Here is a 14,524-nt window from a genome sequence, read left to right as displayed (position 1 = left end):
AGATGCTACCGAAAAACTACTAGAGCTAATCAATGAATTTGGTAAAGTAGCAGGTTACAAAATTAATGTACAGAAATCTCTGGCATTCCTGTACACTAATGATGAAAAATCTGAAAATGAAATCAAGAAAACACTCCCATTTACCATTGCAACAAAAAGAATAAAATATCTAGGAATAAACCTACCTAAGGAGACAAAAGACCTGTATGCAGAAAATTATAAGACACTGATGAAAGAAATTAAAGATGATACAAACAGATGGAGAGATATACCATGCTCCTGGATTGGAAGAATCAATATTGTGAAAATGACTCTACTACCCAAAGCAATCTACAGATTCAATGCAATCCCTATCAAACTACCACTGGCATTTTTCACAGAACTAGAACAAAAAATTTCAAAATTTGTTTGGAAAAACAAAAGACCCCGAATAGCCAAAGCAATCTTGAGAACGAAAAAAGGAGCTGGAGGAATCAGGCTCCCTGACTTCAGACTATACTACAAAGCTACAGTAATTAAGACAGTGTGGTACTGGCATAATAACAGAAAGATAGATCAGTGGATCAGGATAGAAAGCCCAGAGATAAACCCACGCACATATGGCCAACTTATCTTTGATAAAGGAGGCAGGAATGTACAGTGGAGAAAGGACAGCCTCTTCAATAAGTGGTGCTGGGAAAACTGGACAGGGACATGTAAAAGTATGAGATTAGATCATTCCCTAACACCATACACAAAAATAAGCTCAAAATGGATTAAAGACTTAAATGTAAGGCCAGAAACTATCAAACTCTTAGAGGAAAACATAGGTAGAACACTCTATGACATAAATCACAGTAAGCAGCACTCTTAATCCCCTCTTCTCACGCACCAGGAAACAAAGAGGGAAAAATAAGTCTCTTGCCTCTTCAGCAGGTCCAGACTTTTTCCTGGACTCCCTCCTGGCTAGCTGTGGCGCATTAGCCCCTTCAGGCTGTGTTCACGCCGCCAGCCCCAGCCCTCTCCCTCTCTTTGTCTCTTCTAATAGTCTTTATTTTAAAGTCTATTTTGCCTGATATGAGAATTGCTACTCCAGCTTTCTTTTGGTTTCCATTTGCATGGAATATCTTTTTCAGTCCTCTTACTTTCAGTCTGTATGTGTCTCTAGGTCTGGCCAGTGGCTTTTGACAAGAGTACAAAGGCTGTTCTGTAGTTTTGGGACAATTAAATACAGTTGGAACAATTGGATATCCACACGCAAAAAAAGAAAAAGAAGAATTTCAGTCCCTCACATCCCATACACAGAATTAACTCAAAATAGGTCATAATTAAATATCAGACCTAAATCCATAATAAATTCTAGAAAGGAGGAGAAAAGTGTGGGCTAGGCAACCATATCTCAGATATGACACCAACAGCATTATTCATGAAGAACAAATGGATGCCCTGGACTTCATCAACATTAAAACTGTCTGTCCTTCCAAAGACGAGCCATATCTCCCAAGAGGGAGGAGATATAGATATACATATAGCTGAGTCACTTCGTTGTACAGCAGAACTTAACACAATATTGTAAAGTAACTATACCCCAATTAAGAAAAGAAAGAAAAGAAGAAGTGAGCCACAGACAAGGAGAAAATATTTATGTCTCATATCTGAGAAAAGAATTTGTATGCAGACTATATAAATACCTCTCAAAACACAATATGACAGAATTAATCTTAAAAGTAGGCAAAAGATTGGAACAAATACTTCACCAAAGAAGCAATGCCATATGGCTTATAAGCACATGAAAAAATACGCAACATAATCAGTCATTAGAAAAATGCAAATTAAAACCACAGTGACATACTACTAATACCTATTAGAATGGCTAAAATGAAACACCAACCACACCAAGTCTTGGTGAGGATGTGGAGTGATTGGAATTCTCACACACTGCTGGCGGTGGTACAACCACTTTGGAAAATAATTTGGCAGTTTCTTAAAAAGTTAAATGTACACATACCATGTGATCTAGGCATTCCACTTAGGTATGTATCCAAAAATAATCAAGTGTGCATAGACTCATACACCGATGTTCAAAACAGCTTCATCTGTAATATCCAGAGGCTTGAAAAAACCCAAAAATCCATCAACAGGTAAATGGATTTAAAAAAACAAAACAAAACTGTGGCACACCCATACATCCATACAGTAGAATACTACTCAGCAATGTGAAGGAATGAACTGTTGATATACATTGTAGCCTGGCTGAATCTCCATATCATTATTCTAAGTGAAAGAAGCCCAATTAAAAAAAAAACCAGTATATACCATATGATTCCATTCATATAAAATTCTGTGGAGATCAGCGGTTGCCTGGGGTTAGGAGATGTGGAGAATGTAAGAGGGATGGCTTTAAAAAACAGCACAAGGAAACTTGGGGGTGATGGCTATGTTTATTATCTTCATTTTGGCCATGTGTTCATGGCCATTTACATAGGTCAAAGTGTATCAAATTTTACGTTTAAAAACATGCATTTTATCCTTTCAGGGGTCCCTAAGACTGCCCACATGCTTGGTGATTTACTGGGACCCCTAGCACCTAGCATGTATTGTACTTATGGAAAAGATGTGTCCCTGGGATGCAGTAAGGATCCGTAGGCACATCAATGAGGGAAAGACGTGAGGAAGGGTCTGGAGGAATCCGTGTGCCACTTCCTGTGTCCTCTGCCTCCCATGAGGGACCACAGAGCACACCTTCCCTCCAGCAGCAAAGCTGTAACTATGGAGGTACAGTGATTATGCCCACTGAAACCCATTTCAGGTTCAGGGTTTTTACTGGGGGCTGGTCACATAGGCACCTCTGCCCACCAGTATTTCAGATGCCCGAAAAGAAAACGTGTTCAGTGGCCCAGGGGGGCAAAGCAACCTTATCAACGTAGGAACTGCTTCAAAAGCCAGATTCCCAGGTGCCAGCCAAGGGCCAGCTTATAAGCAGGCCTTTCTGAAAATCATAGTCTCAGGACTGTTAATTCTTCTCTGTAGTCAGTTATACCTCAGTAGCACTCTTTTTTTTTTCAGTAGCACTTTTCAAAAACAATTTAAGTTAGTATGAGCTCGCAGAAGGCAATAGTGATTAATTACTGAAAAAGTGATAGACTATAAAAACGTCATTTCAGATTTGTGGAAGACCAATAGCATGGGATCTTCATTACCTGGATTGCTTCATGCTCTAAAATCTGCTCTTTGGAGTGAAGTGGGATATTAATAAATAAGTAAAGTTGGGATATTTGCTAAATGGGAGCTTCGACTTATATTTTCATTAATACAGTAGTATAACTTAATTTGAATTGTACTTGAAAATCTTTGCCAAGAATATACTTTTTCTTCCTTTCATTAAATAATTCCTTGATTGATAATCTTTATTTTAATCATTGGTTAACCGACCATGACCCAGTTCTATAGCAAATAAAAGGTCAAGCATTGGTGTTGAAATGATAACAATCCCAACAACGGGTCCGCCTGGTGCAGCGGTGTGGCACACCCAGCTGGGAGAGTAGGCACTGCTGAAATCCAGCCTGTGCTTTGATGGCCAAGCCAGGGGCCCTGGCATGGGTGTGTCCACCTGAGAAAGGGGCAGCTCTTTCTAGTTTGCAGAAAGGTGCCACATGGGCTGACTTGGCCCCAGCACGTGTCCCAGAAGGAGGTGGTGGTGACTGATGGTTTTCCCCCAAAGTGCTACCTGCTAGAGGCCAGCTTTGTTATCAACGTGTCTTTGTTTGTTTTTGCTTTTTTGTTTTTTTAATTTGTATTGGAGTATAGTTGCTTTACAATGTTGTGTATCAACATGTCTTTCCCCTTAAAGAAATACAGGAGATAACTTCCGGTTGAGGGCTGTCTTTAAGAGCATGTACCTGGAGAGGACCAGAGATTCCAGCAGCCCGTGTGGGCCTTTCCTCTCTAATTTGGCCCGCTAGCCTTTGAAAGGCATGCGAATTTAGGGGGCATTTTTCTTTCTGTCAGTCCAGAGGGTGCCTGGTGTCTGTTCTGTATCTGGATCCCGTTATGAATGTCCCCAGACAAGATCTCTCTGTGTATGTAACAGTAAAAAAGAAATCAGAGACAGGCAACCCCTGTGGCTCCTCTGAGAGGAGCTGCTGCTGTTGCTGAGTAATAAGGTTGCCTAAGGGGCACTCGGGAACTTGCACTTGCGGAGGGGCCAAGCGTAGTTGAAGATCCAGCTTTGAGACAGATAGATAGTATTTGATGGTCACAGCTCAGCCTCCGTTGAGCGATGTTCAGACATGGACCCACTTTATTTCTCAGCCCTGAGCCCCTGGCTGAGTCCGTGATAGCACAGGGCAGTGGCACCAGGCAGCCACACGTCAGGGAACCGGGGAACAGTCTGCCAGCAGGAGGGTTCTGGTTCTGCTTGGAAACCTTCACCCTTCAGAAATCTCCACCCCGCCCCCCCCCCCGTTTTTTCTGTGGCTCACATTCCTTTCCTCGTTCAGGTTCCTTCCCCTAAGGAAGCTTCAACTACATCTCTTTCCCCTTTTGTAGATGCGAACAACACGCAAGGTCTCTGTGTGGCCAGTGGGCCTGGTTGGTGGGCGGCGCTATGAACGTCCATTGGTGGAAAACGGGAAGGTCGTCGGCTGGTACACCGGCTGGAGAGCAGACAGAACCTTTGCCGTCGATATGGCAGGTGAGCGCATGGATCGTGGGGTTTGCTTCTGCTGAGTTGTTCCCACCGCCCCCCCCAACCCCCCGTGTGTAACTGTACTGCAGGCAGGACGCTTTGAAAGACCGCTTTGCTTAAACCCTACGTTATGTTATGTTCAGCACATGAACTGTTTAAACCTTCAAAGCAGGCTGGTTGGGTGATTCAAGGGGAAATTGATTTGGGGCATGATTAGGAAACACTCATTCCATTCCATTTGTCACCTGTCCACGCAGCCATCCCTTCATCCAGGTGCTGGGCTGGGCGGCGGGGAGCTGGGCAGTGAGAAACAGACCTGGCCCCGGCCTTACAGGGGTCTACAGCCTGTACCTGTCCATGCCTCGCTCTACAAGTCCGACTGGTTGTAATATATCACATGTGTACTGATAAATTTAACAGTGATATGGTATAGGCAAGCTAATCATTTTGATGCTTATTGATTGATACATTTAGTGCTTATTGATACATTTAAGAGTGAAAATATAAAATTGGATTACTGGTTTTTCAAACAGATATTAATGTTGAGTATAGCTGTCTTTCAAAGTTTTTACTCTCTGACCAACCAACTAAATTGAATAAAACCTACTGTAGACCACAAATTCTAAAGTGCTGCTTTATCATAAAGTGACTCATTCTCTGGGGGTTATATAAAATGATGCCCGTGATAACTGTGGAACGATGCAGTTTGAAACATGAGGCTTTGGAGGCAAAAGAGAAAACAAATCACTAAAATCACTGATGTCTGTAACCTAGAAGATGAAGGCAGAGAAGCTTCCAAATTGATCTCATCCATCTCAGCGCCGAAACAGAGCTCCGTCTGTCTGTCAGCCTGTGCTTGGCGGATCTTTTTGTGTGCTATTTCCCAGCTGTGGTCAGAATCACTGCTCAGCATTGTTTTGGGATGGAGGCTGTGTTCTGACTGGCTTCATGACTTTTATTCTGACAATACTATCAATTTGAGGGAGCGAGGTTATGAAGAGCGCTGGGAGTAAAAGCTGCTGTGGAAAGGCGTTGGGGATGGCCGGCCTGCTGCTCTGCTTTGTGGGAGAAGACAAACCAGGGTGTTTTAACTCAACATTTAACAGCGTTTCCTGAGGGCCAGCTTTGTGGGATTGTGTGTCATGGTCTCTGACCCAAGGATGGTCCAGATCTCTGACCCTTCCCTGACCCCTCCCCCCTCCCAGGCCCCCTCCCTGCGTCCTGCCCTCTCTGTCCCTCTTCCAGCCCAAGCCTTGTTCCTCGATCCCCAGTTCTTGCAGCTGCAGAGCTGAGCTTGCATCTCAACCAAAGAACCTTCCTGAAGGCCGACAGACAGGCAGGTCAGCTGTATTTGGAAGGTGACGAGGCTTCTCAAAAGGGATGTCGCCTCAATCAAGTCTGAAACTATAAGGCCGGCCATAACGTGTCTTGAAAATCAAGTTTTTTGCTGCTCAGAGGAGTTAAGTTTGAGCAGAAGTCTTGAGGAACAGTAGGCAAAATCTTGTGCTTCTCTGGGACTTAGTTTCCTCGTGTAGAATGCGGCAGTAGCGTGCGTGACCACTGAGGTCTTTGCGAATGAAGTCGTCCTTTCCCTGGCTTCCCATCTTGGGAAGCTCGAAGAAGAGTCCAGGTCCATGGATGCTAAGTGAGGGTGTGACTGCTAACGCAGGCAGCTGGCAGATGTTTGGTCCTTATGGTCCCCAGGAGTTCAAGTCTCCCACATGGGATCTCTGCCCATCACCCTTCAAGCTAACTTCAAGGTGAGGGTGACATAGATACGTCTTCCTGGATTTTGCTGTAAGAACTTTATGTAGATGATCAAGTATCCAGTAAACCCATCGAGTATTTTGCGTTGTTCTCCCCAGAATTTGGATCCAAATAGATATATCTAAAATTCAAGAAAGGCACATGGGTTTTGTGAATTAGGCCTGACTGGTGACAAGATATTTCATATTCTTTCGCTGCCAGAATCTCTGGGAAACTTCTCCATGACATGACGGATGTTTGGATTTTTTAAAGCACTTTAATATATTTTCAAAGCATAATATGAGACCTATTGTAAAATATGAATGATTTGCTTATTTTTATAAATTATCCTTATTTTAAAATAGGAATAAAATTTCTGTCTCAAAACAACTTTTGAAACACTAAATTATTTTCTTTACATGTGAATTTGCTTTCCAAATTAGTTTTCAGTAAATTATTGATATTTTTGGAAACCTTTAAGTGAGAGGGATTTGGTTGATAAGATAAAGATCTGACTTTGAGTAGTTTGTTCTCATTCTAAAACTTGAAATTTTACAGCTTTGTTTAGATTCCATATGATTCATTTATTCTTAGTGGGAAGACAGAACAGGACTTTTGGATGTTCATGTACAAATGGTACTTCCCACCTCATTTTCAAGAGACACACACAGACACACATACACTCACAATCTCTAGAGAGTAGAAAGCTGGAAGCCCACTCCCTGCTGTACCCAGGAAAGCCTAAGGATCACTGCTTTAAAAGTGGTTCTGATGGTTGAGTGAGGGGACTGCATTGGAGTCTCGCTTGGACTGCCACAAACTGATTAAAAAACATGAAAGTGACAGCCTCATGGGGACCTAGCTCTGCCCTCCAGTGGGCAAGCACCAGCCTGGAGGCCCACACGGAATGTGAAGCCAACCATGTGAGAATGCTACCCCGCCCTCCAGTAGGCCCTCATCCCTGCAAGAGGAACGGCCTCGCAGCCAACCAGGCCAGGGCCCAGGCCTGCTACCATCACACCCACAGTAGCCAGCCCAGCCACAGCAGAAGAACAGAGGGGGCACCCCTAAAGCATGAAGCTCTGGAGATGAGAGGGGAAGGGGCTGCTGGGATTCATAGGACATCTTCTGCATAAGGCCACTTCCCCAAGATTGGGAAACGTAATTGACCCACGTCACACATAGAAGCAAACAAAATTGGGCAAAATGAGGAGACAGAGGAATATGTTCCAAATGAAGGAACAAGATAACCTCAGAAAAAGAACTAAACAAAGTGGAGATAAGCAATTTACCTGATAAAAAGTTCAAGGTGATAATTATAAACATGCTCACCAAACTTAGGAGAAGAATGAATGAACATGGTGAGAATTTCAACAAGGAGCTAGAAAATATAAATAAGAATGAAACAGAATTTAAGAATACATAACTGAAATAAAAAATACACTAGGAGGAATCAACAGTAGATTAGATGATATAGAAGAACAGGTCAGTGATCTGGAAGACAGAGTAGTGGAAATCAACCGAGCTGAATAGAGAAAAGGAAAAAGAATTTTAAAAATTAGGATAGGGCTTCCCTGGTGGCGCAGTGGTTGAGAGTCCGCCTGCCAATGCAGGGGACACGGGTTCGTGCCCCGGTCTGGGAAGATCCCACGTGCTGCGGAGCGGCTGGGCCCGTGAGCCATGGCCGTGAGGCTGCGCGTCTGGAGCCTGTGCTCTGCAACGGGAGAGGCCACAACAGTGAGAGGCCCGCGTACCACAAAAAAGAAAAGAAAAGAAAAGAAAATATTTCTAAAACAAAAAGATAAATAAAATCATACATATTCCTTTAAAAAAAAAAAGAAACATGAACTTAAAGAGCCCACGCACAGCATTTCCACAGCTGTCTTGCTTTGAAGGGTTGAACATACATTCAGCAGAAGCCCCTTGGGGTCTGTCCTGTTTGTATTTCTGTGAAGCCACAGCCTAGCCTCCACCAGAAGCTTATTTGCATATCAGGCATCGGAACTGGAATGTTTCATGTCGTTTGTGGAGTTTGACTCCGTGTCTGTCTTTATTTTGCCACACTGAACACCACAGATGTGAGTTTTGCTCTGAGATGAGAAAACCTGGTCCTGAAGTTTTCTTGTATGCACAGTGGTAGTGGCAGAAGTCATGATTATCCCTCTTGCATAGAGACATAATTTTTAAAATTCTAATGATTCCTATTGAAGCAAGAACTAAGATACTCACCCACAGGATAGAAAGACCACAATGGAGGGAGCCCTTGCCCTGGCTGTGGTGTGCGGTTGGCTTCAGCAGTTGGTCAGTGGCCACCCCACTCTGCCAATCCAGTGAGCCCTGGGACTGTCTACACTAGCCTGTGCCTCAGGCTTTAATTCCAACACCCCAGGCATCTGGCCACTGGCTAGTTCTCAGTGCCTGAAAGCAAGGCAGTGCACACAAAGTTTTTAGTTTTAGTTTTTAGGGAGTTGCTTTCAAGTGATGGACTCACTTTGGCTGCTTCCAATGAGGTGTCAATAAGAACCATTGCTCAGAAGAACCGAGCTTAAAGTAATCTTCAGCCTCACTTGGAGGTGTAGATTGGATACAATTCAGAACTTAAGGCTGAGATACTTATTTTGAGTTTTCAACATTTGCATGCACCATATTCTTAGCTCTGGGGGATGGCAGGCAGGGTACTATGCTCCCTATGTGAAGTACATACCATTTCCAGTTGCGTCCCTGGCACACTGTAGGGGCTTTATTCTGGTAAAAATCCAACCGGGTGTACTACAGTTCAGCTCTGGCCCTAACCACCCAGAGCTAGCCCAGACCCCACAGGTGAGAGGGTGTGGTCCCCTTCCTTCAGACACCAGCTCCACTTTGGGCATCCCCAGGCCATCTGCACTTCTGATCCATGGGCTATAAATTTGATGTTTTCCTCTCAGGTTTGATCATTTAATAGAAGAACTCACAGAACTCAGGATAGCCTTCAGCTTGTTATTTTAAAAGATACAAATTAGCATCAGCCAGTGAAGCAACACACAGGGTGAGGTCTGGGAGAGAAGGAAGAGCTTCTGTGCCTTTTCCACGTGGAAACAGGATGCATCACCCTCCCACCACATTCATGTGTTCAGAGCCCAGGAAGCTCCACCGAATTCTTGTGTTCAGAGTTTTCATTTGGGTTTCATCCTGTAGCTGTGATTGAGCCACGTGCTTGGATTCAGTCCCTCCACAGAGATTGGGATGGTGCAAGCCTCCAACCCTTTAACCGCGCAGCTGGTCCTTCTGGTACCCACCCCCGTCCTGAAGCCATGTAGGGTCCACCTCGAGCTACCTCATTAGCATAGCAGAGTCACCCCTGTCACTCAGGAAGTTTTAAGGGTTTTACAAGCTCCTTGCCAAGAACCTGGCACGGAAACCACACACATGTCTTTATCACCAGGCCCAGCAAAGGATCGTTTTGATGTCATAAAGGAGAGTGTTTCCATCTCTGCATTACTCATACTCTCACCCTCAAAAGCAAAGGGCGAGTTAAGGGGTATCCTGGGGTCACTTTGTCATGGCTGATGAGACATGACTATCAGTGATAAAATTATTTCTTACGTGCAGCTTACAGAACGGAGCAAGGGTCTTGGCGTCCTGTGGATGGCGTGTTGCAGCCCTGGGGATGGAGTGGCTCCCACGAGGGGTGGCGGGATGCGCTCCCACGGGGAGGCCGGGGGTGGCCTCGGAGTGCGTCCTGGGAGCAGCCAGGGAGTGGGGCTGCAGGGGGAGGAGCCCCAGAAGGGGGCAGGGCCCAACAGGAAGGAGTCGGGGGAGGGGTGACCACAGTCCCTGGGGAAGAGGTGGAGAGTCGTGAAGTCGGCTGTTGGGCATCTCGTGTCTCGGATGTGGACAAGCTGGTGAGAGGGGAGAGTGCCGGACGGTTGGAAGACTGTTCCCTGGAACGGGGGACATGGGAGGACAAAGGCCCAACAGCAAGGGGAGTGAAAGGTCAGCAGGGTCGTCCGAGCAATGTCAGGCTTCCAACAGAGCAGAGAGGGAGGGCAGTTTGATCCGTGAGAGGCCTGAGGGGTGCCGTTTTTGAGGCAAAAGAGGTAAGTGTTGAAAGTCCCAAAGGAGAGGAAACGAGGAGGACTCGGGACCTTAGATGGACGCGTTCACCTGGGCAGATTCTCCTCTTCCTCCACGTGAGGGACCAAGTTGGACAAGGAAACAAGACCCAGGAAGGTGAAGGGTTGTGCGCTGGGGGCCGGACGTCTGCAGGGTGTCCACGGAGCAGAAGTGACAAGACACTGAGTTCCCCGGAGGCTGCTGGGCAGAGGGCCATCAGGGGTGCAGGGCCTGCTCCGCCCAGCGTGCGCCCAGCAGAGGGAACGGGGCAACAGTGCATGGCCGGCACAAGATGAGGTGCAGGTGGATGCTTTGGGTTTACATCTAAGGGGCGCCTTCCACGTGGGCCAGGGCGGGTCAGTGGGGTGGGAGTGGAGGACTGCAAACCCATGGCTCTAAAGAGAGGGAGCTGGGGTCGGGCTGTGAGGCCTGACTGGGGAGGGTGGAGACCTCTGCCTTCATCTCTGTGGCCTTGGGGGGTCTGTGGAATGTTCTGAGTAGGGCCTGGACCGTGGCAGAGGGGGGCCTGGAGGCCGCTGGGGTCCAGGTGCAGGATGCTGAGGCCGAGGTGAGGGAGCGGAAGGCCAGGGCGGCTCTTATGGGACAGCTGTCGGGGACTTAGAAATTGTGACGAGCCATTTCAGATTCTGCTCACAAGTCAGCAGAAATTTAGGTCTTTTTAACACTTGAGTGGTATGGGGACAGCAGATATAGTCCCTTTAATTTGGGGTCGATTTAATTGGTGTGATCCGTTGTGTTACCTTTGAGTTGTAACTTAGGAGCAGGAGATATGGTCCTCTTGGGTCATTAGAATATTCTGTCGACCAGAAGAGTAGTTGTTTGAAAATAGAAAACTGCATATTAGTGGGAAAAAGTCACACCCCTGGGCTACAGTCTGTGCGTGTGCTGTCCTGCAGGCCTGCAGATGCAGGGGAGACCCAGCCCTGCCCGGGCTTCCTGGGGCCACACTACTCCCCACTGCCCCCCCGCTCGGCTGGGGCGTGCAGAGCATTGCTCCTGTGCTCGTGGGGTGAGGCGACCCCCTCCCCCTCCCCTCCCCTCTCCCCTCCCCTGCCCTTCCCCTCCCCTCCCCTGCCCCTCCCCTCTCCCCTCCCCTGCCCTCCCCCTCCCCTCCCCTGCCCCTCCCCTCTCCCCTCCCCTGCCCTCCCCCTCCCCTCCCCTGCCCCTCCCCGCCCCTCCCCTCTCCCCTCCCCTGCCCCTCCCCCTCCCCTCCCCTGCCCTCCCCCTCCTCCTCCCCTGCCCCTCCCCGCCCCTCCCCTCTCCCCTCCCCTGCCCTCCCCCTCCCCTCCCCTGCCCCTCCTCCTCCCCTGCCCCTCCCCGCCCCTCCCCTCTCCCCTCCCCTGCCCTCCCCCTCCCCTCCCCTGCCCCTCCCCTTTCCTCTCCCCTGCCCTCCCCCTCCCCTCCCCTGCCCCTCCTCCTCCCCTGCCCCTCCCCGCCCCTCCCCTCTCCCCTCCCCTGCCCCTCCCCCCTCCCCTCCCCTGCCCCTCCTCCCCCCCTGCCCCTCCCCGCCCCGCCCCTCTCCCCTCCCCTGCCCCTCCTCCTCCCCTGCCCCTCCCCGCCCCTCCCCTCTCCCCTCCCCTGCCCCTCCCCCCTCCCCTCCCCTGCCCCTCCCCCTCTCCCCTCCCCTGCCCTCCCCCTCCCCTCCCCTGCCCCTCCCCCTTCCCTCCCGTGCCCTCCCCTGCCCTCCCCTCCCCCCGCCCCTCCCCCCCGCCCCTCCCACGCCCCTCCCCCTGCCCCTCCCTGCCCCTGCCCTCCCCCTCCCCTGCCCTCCCCTCTCCCCTCCCCTGCCCCTCCCCCCTCCCCTCCCCTCCCCCCTCCCCTCCCCCCTCCCCTGCCCCTCCCCTCTCCCCTCCCCTGCCCCTCCCCCTTCCCTCCCGTGCCCTCCCCTCCCCCTGCCCCTCCCCCCTCCCCCCTGCCTCCTCCAGCCCTGCTCGGCCTTCGGGTTGGCTCCCCCCCCAACCTCGGGGCCCACACGGCGCCCCTGCCCGTCATTTTCTTTCCTCACCTCAGCCCTGCCCACCCCCTGGTCCTCGTCTTCAGGGTCCCTCTTTCCGCGGAGGCTTTGCCGGCACCCGGGTCAAGAGAGCCCCCCGGCCGGCCCTTCACCCCTGGAAGCTTCTGCCCTTGTGCCCCGCGGTGCTTTCCCGGCGGTGCGACCTCTGCAGCTGTGCCTCTTGACCACAGCCTCTGCAGCGGCAGAAGCCTCCGGGTCCCAGCCTCAGCTCCATCCTCAGTTTGGGGTCCTGTGTGCCGTGCCCCAGCCTGCCGTGGGCGAGGAGCTGCCCGGCACCAGGGTCTCTGCCCCACCGCCAGCTTAGCAGGCAGACCTTTTATTTTAAAAAGTGATTATAAGTGATGACTGTTCCCCTGATGAGGGCCGAGGGATGGCAGGAGGACCACCGAAGCCCTCTTGAGGGGCTTGGCGGAGAGAATCGTCGTGCAGGGCCTTCTTTCTCCTGGCACTTGTTGACAAGGACGTTAGCCCGGGTTAATTTACTTGGTATAGATGATGCAATAATAAACGTCGGCCCAGCCCAGATCAGGTGATGATCAAAGCCAAATGAGCTTAGCCAAAATGGACAAAGTTCGACCTTGCTCTGTGAATATAAGCACGAAATATATCAGCAAGAACATGGGGAGAGTGACCTTCTTGTCACTTGGGAGCCATCTGTAACTTGTGTGCGGTTTTTAGCGCGTCACTGAATGTTCTCAGTACAGTGACTTGGTGGGTCCCGTGGTACCTTTCGGTGCAGGATCTGGAGACCGAGGCGGGACTCTGCCCCTGGGTCAGTGCAGTGTGGCTCTCCCTGCAGCGGCTGGTCCTGACAGCAGGCAGAACCGCAGGAATGGTGGCGGAGGTTAGGGCAGCCGGAAGCCTGGCGCCCGTTTCTCATCCATCCCCAGAGCGAGGTGCGTATCCTGGAGACTTGCAGGCATTCGCTGACTGCGGCAGCTTGTTCAGTGCTGTCCACAGGCAGCGTGACCGTGCCGGGTAGAGGTGGGCGTGCGGGGTAAGGGGCATCTGTGTGCCCGTAATCAGGGTCCTTTCCTGGGGTAGCTGCGGACGGGGCAGCCGTACTGGGGCTGGACGAGGGGGAGGGGTTGCAGGGGGAGAGGGCATAGGGGTGCCGGCGCCCCATCTCACTTCAAACAGAGCAGATTGTAACTTCCTTCAAAATCTCAGTGGGGGCCTCCCTGGTGGCGCAAGTGGTTGAGAGTCCGCCTGCCGATGCAGGGGATACGGGTTCGTGCCCCGGTCTGGGAGGATCCCATATGCCGCGGAGCGGCTGGGCCCGTGAGCCATGGCCGCTGAGCCTGCGCGTCCGGAGCCTGCGCGTCCGGAGCCTGTGCTCCGCAGCGGGGGAGGCCACAACAGTGAGAGGCCCGCATACCACAAAAAAAAAAAAAAAAAAAAAAAAATCTCAGTGGAATAAGACTTAGTTCCTGTAGGACGAAGACTTCTGAAAACAACAAGGTTTCCCTGATGGCAGTGTAGCCCGCAGACTCGGTAGTTACTGTTTACTGAGCCATCACCGGGCGGCAGGCGTCCGCAGGCGCTCTCGGTGCTTGCTTATCGGACCCTCACTCCGTGCGGCTCGCATTATTATCCTCGTTTAAATATAAGGAAATGGAGGCCCAGACAGGCCGAGTAACTTGTCCGAGGCTGCACAGTGATTAAACGGTAGAACCGGGGTTTAGACTCGAGCCCGGAGATGCCCTGCCACCCGGCTTTGAGTCCATCCCACCCACTTCCAGCCAAGGGCCTGGACCCTCGATCTGAGCCGCTGTCCTCTACCCCTCAGGTCGCAGTCCGTGGGGCTCTTCACACGGGACAGCACACACGGAGCACAGGCCACAGCACGGTAGACACCCGCCGACCGGGGTGTCTGGTGACCAGGAAGCAGGATGTGCTCAGCGCCGTAGGTGTGGGACCGCCCCGCGCATGGTGGGGTTGCATCTGTGTGGGCGGGGCGCTGACTCCGGGGCCCCCCTTGG

General features: G+C 50.3%; 1 protein-coding gene across 1 annotated transcript in view; it reads left to right on the top strand.

Moving 5' to 3' along the window:
• The window catches only part of B3GAT2 (beta-1,3-glucuronyltransferase 2), a 116,753-nt gene that overhangs the window by 62,637 nt on the left and 39,592 nt on the right, over nt 1-14,524 (top strand). The window contains exon 2 of the mRNA XM_060115014.1: nt 4,528-4,672. Coding sequence (XP_059970997.1) covers nt 4,528-4,672 — 145 coding nt within the window. The remainder of the gene's footprint in view (nt 1-4,527; nt 4,673-14,524) is intronic.

This window comes from Mesoplodon densirostris, chromosome 12, assembly GCF_025265405.1.
Source record: "Mesoplodon densirostris isolate mMesDen1 chromosome 12, mMesDen1 primary haplotype, whole genome shotgun sequence".
NCBI classification, from domain to species: domain Eukaryota; kingdom Metazoa; phylum Chordata; class Mammalia; order Artiodactyla; family Ziphiidae; genus Mesoplodon; species Mesoplodon densirostris.
The sequence above is the reverse complement of the archived record's forward strand: the minus strand, read 5'-3'. Positions and strand labels throughout refer to the sequence as shown.